Source organism: Ascidiella aspersa, chromosome 7 (genome assembly GCF_963924565.1).
Source record: "Ascidiella aspersa chromosome 7, kaAscAspe10.2, whole genome shotgun sequence".
NCBI classification, from domain to species: Eukaryota; Metazoa; Chordata; class Ascidiacea; order Phlebobranchia; family Ascidiidae; genus Ascidiella; species Ascidiella aspersa.
Window position 1 is genome coordinate 11,620,545 of NC_139453.1, and position 12,295 is coordinate 11,632,839.

Consider the following 12,295-nt stretch of genomic DNA (forward strand, 5'->3'; position numbering starts at 1 on the left):
GTCGCCGCGGTCAGACCTATTGTCAGTTGTCATCGTAACGGCTTTAAGGGTTTCACACTTAAGAATGCACAGCAGTTAGGGAATCTTAAATTTTGTAAAATAAACAGTAAAGTTTAGAGATATACTGTTTTACTGGAGATTTCAGTCATTGCTTTGCTGATTATTACCTGTCTTACTGACGAATCTCTCGTCGTATTGCATCACATATTTTTGACAAATATTGTGATGTAAAAATTACTCGCAAGTATTTTGAAAAGCGCTTGCAATTCGAATATAGTGACCCAATTTAAAAAAAATATTTAAAGCATAACCTTTGCACAAAAACTGGTCAAATATAAAAAATAATTTTGTTTCTTCTAGCAGAGAAGCGTAAAGTGCGTCGTCAGCTTAAAATGAGGGGTTGTTTGTTTGTTTCTTTGTTTGTTAAACAATTACGCAGCATGTTTAACAGGTAAGTCATAAAAATATATTGGGTTTACCTATAACGTTGGGTCATTAGAGGCTCCGTTCTGTTTTAAAGACGCGAAAGATGTATGTGAAGTACGAAGCATTTATTTATAATGATTTCCCATAGGTTTCGCTTTCAAGGAAGCATGTTCCCGCCCCACCAATCCGAACCCACGCCTCGCTATTTATCAAGTGGTTTAAAATTATGGTACACCCTGTAAGCGCAAATTCCAAACGTAACAATTACATCAATGAAGAAATAATGACCAATCTGGTACTTGTTATTTGCAGTTAGGTCGCAAGACATAATGTTATGGGTTCGATTTTCAACAGTTTTAACGTGCGAGATAAACTGTTTGACGCATCTGTATTGCGCATAATGTGACCTCGATCATTTGCGCCAAGCGCAACTAATGACCTAGTTTAAGAAACTTATGCTATTCACGGAGATGCAGCATTGATTTTATTGACTGTATATCTGTTTGAAATAATCGAATTGATTTCACGTCAAACGCAGAATGCGAAGCAGTGCTCTTCAACCGGGTATAGTGTATCATATAGCCAAGTGTATAGCAGATAAAAATTAGGGTATACAAACTCCAAAAGGTTACGAAGGGTATACAAGATTAAGCGACAGAATATTGTTTTATTCATTCTGGTCCGTGTTGGTATAACCCAGTGGTTCTCAAACTATGCGTCGCTACGCCCTGGTGCGTCGTTTCAATTTCCCAAGGGCGTCGCAGAATAGTTCCGTTTCGTGGCTGAACTCAGTTTATTTTATAAAATAAGGTTAAGTGTAGTTTTATAACTTTTTCGAAAATCAGTTGGACTGAATTTGTTCTTTAAGTGCTGTTTAATAGATTTGAATCAACTGTTTAAAAGTTTTAATTCCTTGCATGTTTATTCATGCATTGTTACGCAACAATAGCCTTTTATACAGCAGTAACATTGTGTAATTTCAAGTTAGCTTATAACAAAGCAAACCTGTCTGGATGCTCTCAATGCTCTAATTTTTGTACAATTTGCTTGAAAAGAAAAGTAGGACGCTGCCTTTAAATTTGCAAAGCATATTTGGGCAACATTTGTCCAAGCTCGAGTCGAAATTTTCAAAATACTTTCCCGAAATTTTATCGAACTACGAATGGATTCGTGACCCTTTTGTCCAACCTACTATCTTTCTTTTACTGCACGAAGAAAAAGAAGCCTACATTGACGTTCAATTCAGGAAATCGGTCAACTTTTGGATTTCAATGAATGCCGATTATCCAGCTTTGGTGCACTACGAATTATTATCCCATTCGCCCCGTTGTATTTATGTGAAGCAAGATTTCTTCTTTGGCGGTGATAAAAGCAAATATCAATCACGAATTAACACAAAAAGAGAAATGCGTGTGGCAATTTCAAAAATTTTCCCAAGATTCAATGAACTTTATAAAAACAAACAAGCCCACACGTCACATTAAATAATATGCATTGCCTTTTGTTGTTGTATCAATAAAACAACTTAAAAAATAAGTTTTCTCATTAACTTTTATTTTCGGGTGCGTCGCAAGTCCAGAAAACTTTTCCAGAGGCGTCGCAACATAAAAAGCTTGAGAACCACTGGTATAACCTATACATAAAATCGCCTTTCTGTGGTTAGATTTTACCTAACAAACCAATTAATATCAATATGGCGATTGTTGACTGCTATACGAAGTTTCTAGCTTTCGTTGCTATACGAAATTTCTCGCAATACAGCTTTAGTTTAAGAACAAAAGTACTCGGTAGGGTAATTGGTAGCACACTAACTTTGTTAATTAACGTTGGTATTAAAAGGCTTTTTAAAATACATATACGGCCCAAGAGAGTAATACAGCGGGACGACCATATGTGTAAAATTGTGTTAATCTTTCCAATAAAATCCCAATATATAGTGAATAAAACAGTTTTTTTATCTATAATTGGAATTTCGACATCGAGATAGCGGATTGAAGTGTAAGGCCTTTCCAGACCTTTGCCTGCATAGGGATTTTGTTTAGTTAAAGATATGTCACTTGATATGTCTGCTTATACTTTCGCTTTTTTAGCAATATTTTCGAATTACTTCACACTCGAACAAAAATGCCATACTATCCGTATAATTTAATTTTGGGTTACATTACAAATTTCAGAATCAATGATGTAACAGGTCAGGGGTCGTCAACCTTCGATCCCCGGGCCAAAAAACGCTCGCCATCCGACCCACTAGCTCTTTTACAAACTGGGCAAGAGGCCATTCCCGTATTATTTTCGTCTAACTACTGTAATTTAAATTCATTTTTATCTTATTTATAAGTCTATGTTGGAAATCTTAGGTCCGCCCCTGTTTAGCGTTTGGTATATATTGAATGCCTAAATAACTGTTAAGAACAAAATTGAAATCGAAAATGAATTACGGATCGCCGATACCTTAGTGATTTTGGCTTTGGTCGCCACTACGAAAAGTTGCCGATTCTGGTTTAGGATGAGTTTGATGTAGCCTACTCATTTGTACTAAACCATTGGACTCGGCGCTGAGTCCTAATTATGTATGGAATTAAACTAAAAGTAAGTCTGTATTGGCTGTGCTGTTTGTGATCGATTTCATTTGCCCCACTATGGCGAATGCAATTACTCAGGATCAATCGAAGACTACCGAAAAAGCTTTTCTCATTCTTTTTTGTTTTATATCGATTCGTTTGGTTTGATAGGTCGTTTTCTAGTTTTTTAAGCGCCCTTTTTATTGTAAAAGTTTATCTAATATTTGGGCTCGATTTTCATTATGTGACAATGTAACTCGAGTCAGTAGGTATCGAATTTACTTTTCCTTTTTAAAAAAGCGTTACCCACTTTATGTTGGTACAAATAGGCGTCTTGAAGCTCCAAAAAATATCTCTAATACTTGTAGATCGGTGGTTCCCAACAGAGGGGTGTAGCATATAATACTTAACGGTGTCGAAATATAATTGAGATTGTTTGAGATTTAGATTTTTGCAAGTTTGGTTACACTTATACAATGTATACAAAATTCAGATTTTTTTCCTACATGCATATTCTATAAGTCTTGGTGCCGAAATTCAAAGTGTTTCATTTGTGAAGATAAACCTATCCACTATCTACAACATTACGATATTAGAAACACCACGGAAATTTTCCCTTCCTATAAATAAGTCATTATAAATATTTTCTGGCTGCGTTCCGCGTAAGTGGATTTTGCTGTCACTGCGTACCTTTGGGTTTAAAGATGAACCAAATCGTCCAAAATTTTAAGTTATTTCAAGCAAAACAATCTCCGTCTCGGCGCCAGTCGCTAGATTATAGGGGCTGTTTATGGCGTAAAAACGCGTGGTAGTTTTTTAAATTCCACATAGTTCCTAACAACTACTCGCATTTCACCTGAAATGCCTTCACTGTAGGTTCGTGTACCACAGGTTGAGAACCACTGTCCTAAAGCCGCGTTTCAACGTCGCTTTGTTCGACCGCATGCCACCAGCTTGGAAATTGTCAGACCTAAGTGGAATTCGTTTGCGAAGAAGCGTTACACTTTGATTCACTTCACCGTGAATGGAAACCACTAATAACCAAGCACTGAACCGACGCGAAGTGCCCAAGAGTTTTTGCAGAGCACACAAGGGCGCCATTATGTTATCCGTGCAAGCACGTCTGCCACAATGTCAACACAAATAGGTATGATTTCGCCAAGGAGCGTGACACGAAATAAACCATAACATAAAGTCAGCAACTGTGCGTTGAGCAAACTCAGTCAAGCAATAGGCACATTGCAGTGTTCGAGGCACCTATGAAGGACCAGTTGAATTTATGAACGTTGCCTTGACGAGCGGAGAACAAAGTCGTCCTCGCTTGTCAACTCTTGTCGCGACAATCGATTTACCTAATGTGATTCTGTACGAATGAGCTCAGTGTTCAAAATACAACTGATTTGGTTTAACATCGCCGAAGTGTAACGTGCAGCCTACCAGGTAATAATAAGTGTGCGGCCTGAACGAAACCATGAAGTATAGGGGGAAGTATCAAGTAGATTTTTGCGACGTGCACGAACTTTACGCAAAGACAAGCACAGGATAAATTGCTAAGCACACGAACTCGTAACTTAGCCGGAACTTCGTGGTAAGCAACAGCACCAACTAAGTGTAGTCTGTCGAACCTAGTGTCGGCCTGTGGTTTGTAGAGCGGCGCGGAAAGGAATCGCAAGAGTAGATAAGTGGAAATGACGGGAGATTGGTGTTGCGATGTTGTTCAAAACCACTGTCACTGGTATGCGGCGTCGATAGAATCTCGCACTAACAGATAGCGAAGAATTTCCGCAAGGACAGATAGCAAAAACGAGATTACACGTTTGTTTGATTTTATCTACGCGTGCATATCAACGGTAAACGAGTATTTCAGTTTTCGTATACCTGTGCGCCGCTGAAAACTAAAACGAGTGACTTATTTGTATAACAGTCTTTCGAAATTTAAACTGCCGTGTTGCAAAACATTAATATTGTCTTATTTTTTATTGGCATTTCATATATAGGAAGTCGCATTTTTTCTGTTATAAATGAGCTTTGTATTGTATAGCTGTGGAACAAATTTGCAATTATGGATGGAAAGCATTTTCTAAGAGACGACTTATTGAACTACAAACCTGCTTCTAATCTACATTTTAATGAAAGGATTAAGTATGCAAGTTAATATTTTTTTAAACGCCATTAAATTTTATTGCTGCCTCATGTTCATAATTCGATTCCTTCATATTTTTAGTTTTGTAACTTTGAAATATTTAAATAACATTTCGAAATAAGTTTTTTTACATTCTAAATGAAAAAATATAGTTATATGGTTTTATCTTTAGAGTTTTTTAGCTTTAGAATGCATCCTTTAATATATAAGCATAATTATTTTTAGGGAATTACAGAAATCTGGAAAGTCAATTTTTCACATGGGTTTTGGGCAGTCTCCATTTCCAATTCCTCAATTTGCTCAGCAAAGATTAAGAGAGCATGCTGATAATGGCCTTTACTTGCCAAGCAGGGGTAGGAAATGACCTAAAAGAATGTTTAAATTACACAGAATTTAAAACATGTAGCCTAAAAAACGTTAGCTAATTTTCGGCCAACTGAAAGCGTGTTTTTATTGGTAAAAATTGGTACACTTATATTTATCATATTTACAAGTATTTTTTTTAAATATTTTATTTTTGCCATAAACTTGAAACAACATACCTAATTTTAGGAATTTGTTTGCTATTAAATTAGGTTAATTACAAATCTTTTTATGCCTTTTATTTTATGCTACATGTTTAGTTTTGTTAAAAAATTAAATAATGTGCTACTTGCATTATGTAAGTTCATAAACTAGTGAGCCATGTCAAAATATTTCTACATACTATGAATCTTTCTTTTTACACAAAGGAATTTTAGAGCTGCGAGAAGCAATTTGTGCCCTACACAAAAGAGAAGATAACTTAGAACATTTTTATCCAGAATATGCAGTTGTTGGTCCTGGCTCCAAAGAATTGATATTTCTGCTGTTATGCATCACTGGTGGTGGTATGACCTCCTGTCAAAATAAGATTTACAACCAATGAAAATTTATAAAGATAACTAAATTGTTTTCTTGATATATTTCAATGATTGTTTTATGTAAAAATAAAACTAAAATTGGTTAACACACAAGCCTCCTAAATTAATATTTTATCTCATTTAAAAACATTTTGTGAACATATCAAACATTTTTTGACTTTGTTATAAAAAAAGAATTCTTCAAACAAAAGACACTGAAAAATCAATTTGCAAAATTTAATTACTAATGCCAAACATAGATATGTTATCAATAAAAATAGAGGTCGAATTTAATAAATGAATTTTGTGTTAATAAAGTGGCATAAAAAAAGGTGACAGTTTTATCAATTATTTAAGCCTATTTTCATATATAATAAATTTAAATATGGTTAATAATAAAAAAGGTAGGCTGTCTATTATATGTTTGTTTATTAGATGATGTTTTTTTACTGATAACACAGATGTTGTTTTGCTCTCTCCAACTTGGACTACCTATAAACCTCAGGGTATCTTGTCCAAACATAAAGTAATTGTCATTCCTACAAAATTCAATCAAGGGTGGAAACTTACACCAGATGATTTGGAAAAGGTGAACAAAATAAATTTTGTGAATAATAATATATTTATTTAAAAAATCATTTTAACCTAAATAAAAAACAATCTTATTTTAGACTATTTTTTACGTTTTATAGATAATAATGCATCTGGGAAAACATTTTTGCAATGCATAATTAACTTATTGAATTGCAATAAATTGTAAAGCAAGGTAATTTTTTTATGTGCTTATACAGGCATTTCATGAAAATTCCATTCGAAAGAATAGCATCCTTGTATTTTGTAATCCTGACAATCCAAGTAAGGCGATTTTAGAATGTAATTGCAATATTTTTAAAGTGTTTAAACAATAAACAATGCCTACCTTGAATAGCTGGAGCAGCTTACACAGATGAGGAGCTTAAGAAATTAAGGTGAGATGTTTCTACAACAAATTCTAATGTTACATTCTCATATTATTAGTTTTTTAACTTTCAAATATTTAAATAACATTTAAAAATAAGTTTTTAACATTCTAAATAAAAATTATAAATATATGGTTTTAGCTTTAGAATGCCATCGTTCAATATTAAACCTTTATTTATAAATTAAAATGTGGAATTTTTATTAAAAAAAATCAAAGTTATATTGGTGTCATTAAAATGATTTCATCTCACTGCTTGAAAACTAGCAATAAAATTACACTTAAAAGTAAGTACCTACAATCGTTTCACTTTCTAAGCTCCTCTTTATAAAAAAAGTTTTATAATTAAAACCCTATATAATTTATTGGTTTTATTGATTGCTCCACATATGTATTTTCATAATTGGCTACATGTCAGCAAATATTCCTACATGATAAAATATACATATTTTTTAATATAGTAAGTATTTAAAGGATAACTTTCGTATAGTCTACAAGGTAATTATTTTACTTTTTATTGTTAAGTGTTTGTAATTTTAGCGAAGTGATGCGTAAACACGGATTACTGGTGGTCAGTGACGAAATTTACTCCCGGCTCTCTTTCAACAACAATCACGTATCGCTTGCAAAGGTTAACCAATGCTAGCTTTCTGCTAATTTCGTTTTTTAAATTTTGTTAATACACTGCGGTTAAGGCAGACTAAGATCATTTTTTCCTTTGGATTCTCGCATGTTAAGAATAAAGGATAAGACTCCAGATATGATTTAAAGTTTTTAGCAAACGTTTAAGGGATTAAGGTCATTTTCATTAAGTGCTGTCACCGATCTCTAATAGCCACATATTCTTCATCGCAGATCATAATTTAACGCTTTTAAAGCAACAGAAGGTTGTTTTGTTAACTAGAAAACGGTATTTTTTCTTGTGGTTGTGGCGAAAGTATTTTTTTCATTTGTAAAATATAAACGGTCACCAATACTATAGGAAACTAATTCAGAACGTAGTCAATGTGTAAATTTATTTCGCCTTTCGGTGCTAATTAAGTAACTCCGTCTATTCGTTTGAAGCATTATCCCGAGGCCACCATTCTTTCGTCGGGCATTTCTAAGTGGGCGAGTTGCGGGGGCTGGCGACTCGGTTATCATCTTTTCCCTTCGCAGCTCAGCGGTAAGTCAACCAGCTTAACTGCTCCTGGGGGCGTGGCGCAACTGCCTTGACGCAACTGAGGTTTATGAGCAAACACGGTTATTGGCCGCCAGAGCGTTAACGCAAGGTAACATGTTGACTTTTAAAACGGTGTTCGACTGATCGACCTTGCATGCTTTGTTGGGTGGAACGGGACTCAGTAAACTATGCTGTTTGCTATACGGAGCGTGTTAGCTTGGAATTGTAATTGTAAAGGAATTCCGGGCGCTGTTTGGAGTGTAAGGGCACCTATAGACGAAGAGTGCAAGCTGTAAGGGTCCCTATAGACACTTTAACTTACGACAAAAACGTGTTTGAAAACCACCTTAAGTAGATGAAATACTGGTCAACTTTAAAGTCGAGCAAATTCACATTCAAATTTATGGTTATAAAAACTACACTTGCCCACACATCGCATAATTAAAAATAAAAAGTAGCGGGTGCTCATTTTGCGTGCTCCACGGCGTCACGAAAAACCTCAACTTTCACACTAATTGTAGGATCAAGTTTACTTCGTTACTTCCTGCCTAATGGCAATTGTGGTGTTGAATAAATGGTCGTATTGTGTTGTGTGTTCTTTTATTCTATTGTGCATGTTGCACTATTTTCGAAAGCGATGACATGACCGCCAAATGCTTTTTGAAATCGTTTGAAGCCGGTTCACCAGGCCTTATTTCATCAGTTTGCATGTTCACCATAGCCTAGATTTGGCCATGTCGACATGTTCACCAGTCGTGACTTTTGAGATAATATTGTTACAATTACGAAGTACCAGTGTTTTCTTAAAAGTGAGGAAAATAACCCATATTTTCCGAAAAATGTTTTCAATTGATACTCTTTTGACCTACCTACTTGGTCTGGTAATTTTAAAACAGTAACTTAAGTGCAGTCAAGTCAATAGCTTAAGTCATTACAACAATGCAAAGCATAGGGCTATTTCGTTGAGGCCTTGGGACTTTCTTGCGGGAAGTTTATGAGTGAATAAAAAGTCAACGAAACTGGCCAATAAAGAAACAAAAAAGTGTTAGGGTACTTCGGTGTTATGGCTACGCAAACCGATTTATTATCTCCAGGGCATTTTCAGACAACAATTTCAAAACTACTTTGCCGATTTATCTGTGTTAACGCTATGTTTTGTATTTGCAGCTGTCAGCGCGGCCGTCGCTAGCGCGGCAAGTCAAACCTACACTTGCGCAAGCGCGCCAGTACAATACGCCGCCGTAAGGGTAAGTCAGGCGTTAATACAAGGATAACGAACATTGGAATCCTTCAAGTCTTAACCTTAAGCCGGCACACAAAAAACAAAAGCCCACTTTTATTTGTACGATTAACTTCGTGATCTAAGTTGTTAACTTTAATTGTGGATAAGGTAAAAAAAACAAATCCAAGAAAAAATAGACACATGATAACCTAACAGTTGGTTGGACTGGTGTAAATACCCGGTTAGTTTGCAGTGTTGTAAACAAGTCATTTTGAAATGACTTAAGTCCCAGTCAAGTCATTTGAAAAATAACTTAAGTTAAAGTCAAGTATTTTGCAAAAATGACAAGTCAAGTCTCAGTCCAAGTCATCGTTTGTCCAAGTCAAGTCATTATAAGAGCAGTCAATTTCAAGTCATCTCTTTGACATAAAATAAATTACAATTACTAAACTCGTCCGACTATAAGCAGCAATTTAACTAAAAAAAATAACACAACGCAATATGCAGCACTAAAAGTGTTCAATGTGCAAAACTTGAGATAAATTTTAATAAAAAACACCTAATTTAATCTTTTATTCAACAAAATGACTTAAGTCCAAATCAAGTCATTTGCCCAAAAGACTTAAGTCAAGTCAAGTCATATTGATCAAAAGACTTTATAGTCAATTCATTTGAAAACAGTGACTTAAAGTGCACCGAAGTCAAGTCAATGATTCGAGTCATTACAACACTGGTAATTTGTCTGGGTTTGTTGTGCAGCTGTTCCAGTACGACGACCATTGCAAATCTTATGTGGCGCATTGCAGTCGAATTCTCTGCGCGGTGGCCACCTTTTGCTGCAGGTGATTGAAATTAACAACTCAAAGATGTGGACTCTTTTGGAGTGCAATTAAACTGCTTTGATAATATTTTTTCTGACATTGCCACCCTTACCCTATTAGCAAGTCCAAGACATAAACTTAGTAAACAAACGCAAACTGCCTTGATCTGATCATGTGGCATCGAAGTTACCCAGGGTTAATGGATAGATATTGCGTATTTAACAAATAATGATAACATTCTAATCGTTTTACTTCACTCTATACCAGTGGTTCTCAAACCTTTTTAGAAAAATTGCGCAACGGTCCCTCAGCAACTTTTTAAATTGCTCACGGTCCCTTAAAAATATACACAAAATAACATTTGTTTTTAATGGTATCAATGGGATCGGTGCACTTGCTTCTTTGCTATCAGCTCGGCTATGTTAACCTCTAACGAATCACTTATTTAAGTGAAGCAATCACGAACAGTTTTAAAACCGTGACCGTACAGCTCACAGTGACAGCGCAGCAAATTGTAAAAACGTAATTCTCATTAGCACAATGCAATACTATGACGTCACAATGGACAATTCAACTCAAAATGTACAATAACGTAATGTCGTAAATGAACAACTAATCAACTTGCTTTGGAAAATGAAGTTTTCTGAATTTTTTTTGCACAAGAGGTTTTCTTCTTCAGGAGCGTCGTTTTGATTTTTTGTTAGGTGCTTCGCGGTCCCAGAAAATTGTCTCGCGGACCCCAAACGGACCGCGGACCCCAGTTTGAGAACCACTGCTCTATACAATTCCTCAAAAAACTTCATTTTTTATTTATGTCTGCAATGTAATTTCTCGGGTATTGACTCCTATGTTTTTTTAAAGAGTGTGACTATTATCAAAACTAGGCTACATCAAATAATTAAGTTTCCATTGCACACGATGGCGACTAAAAAATGTTTTTGTCCTTCACCCGCAGCACACTTCGCGAAGTCGGGGTCAAGGTTCACATGTCGAGCTCGGGTTATTACGTGTTCCCGGATTTCGACTGCATTCGAACGCAGCTCGCCGCGCGCGGGATTCGAACCGGCGACAAGATGTGCGACGCAATCTTGAAAGAGACCAACGTTGCGGTAAAGAAAAATTACCACTAACCTATACTTTCACTAAGTCTTTGCATTCGCTCAATTTGAGTTGCTGCTGCCTCGGATTTGCAACCTCTACTTACTTTTATTTTTTATCCTTTATCTACAATATACGTCACTAAGAAAGACGCCAGGCCTATTTTTTTTGGTGTCCATTTCGAAAGTTTACTGAATGATGATTTTTCAGAAAAACATCGTGAACAAAAGTGAACTATTTTTAAGCTTTACCGAACGAAGATAGTGAAAAAACAGGATTCCTGGACAAACTCGAATAGCATTTTTTCAAACCGATAAAGTAAAATAGACAAAAGCGCAAGAAAATTAGGTGCATTGTGCAACTAGAGAAAAAAGGTTATTACGCATATGTATTTGAACCCAGTGTTTTCAATACTGTTTTAATTGCGATATTTTCCTTTTTGTTTTGCAGCTAATGGCTGGTGGACCCTCTTACCTGCACCCAGAGGAGGAGCTTACCATGAGACTTTGTTACATCAATTTCGACGGTAATTTTTGTAGCACGGCATAGAAGCTTGGTCAGGTCAATATATTGCAGCAAAGATTATTTGAGACATTCAGAGACCATGTACATAATTGCCAGCAAAGTTGCGCGTCACTAATTTTCCTAGAAACAATGAACATATATAAGTCAGAAAAAGTCTTTATAGTAAAACTGCTGGATGAGCAACACTCGGTTATACATTATACCTGGCTTATTTTATGTAAAAGCCAGGTTGCCAGAACAATTTTCTGACTGATTTTTTTACCGGCATAAAATGTATTCCAGGCGCCGCGGCATTAAAGGTAAGCGAAACCATTGGCCTGAAGAAGAGTCTCCCGGAAAGATTTGTTCAGGAACATTGCGCACCTACATACGAGGCGATCAACCTACTGGCAAAGTGGATTTCCGACCAACGAGTTGCATCCTGAATTGTGTGACAGTTAGAGGTTTCAAAAGTGCGCTTTTTAGGCGCTTATGTTATATCCATTTGACTCAACCACA

General features: G+C 35.8%; 1 protein-coding gene and 1 long non-coding RNA gene across 2 annotated transcripts; one reads left to right on the forward strand and one right to left on the reverse strand.

Moving 5' to 3' along the window:
* The first annotated feature begins 4,991 nt into the window (after positions 1-4,991).
* On the forward strand, positions 4,992-12,275 carry LOC146137803 (uncharacterized). The gene is made up of 13 exons (XM_083393559.1): positions 4,992-5,129; positions 5,356-5,483; positions 5,862-5,999; positions 6,473-6,600; positions 6,803-6,866; positions 6,940-6,979; positions 7,510-7,600; positions 8,035-8,134; positions 9,299-9,378; positions 10,113-10,195; positions 11,130-11,283; positions 11,723-11,798; positions 12,080-12,275. Exons 1-13 carry the CDS (start codon positions 5,050-5,052, stop codon positions 12,220-12,222), a joined length of 1,305 nt encoding a protein of 434 aa, XP_083249685.1. The 5' UTR covers positions 4,992-5,049; the 3' UTR covers positions 12,223-12,275.
* On the reverse strand, positions 5,718-7,127 carry LOC146137804 (uncharacterized). The gene is made up of 2 exons (XR_014501402.1): positions 6,931-7,127; positions 5,718-6,009 (listed from the first exon to the last, which is right to left on the reverse strand). It is a non-coding gene; the product is annotated as an uncharacterized LOC146137804 (long non-coding RNA).
* Positions 12,276-12,295: the final 20 nt, after the last annotated feature.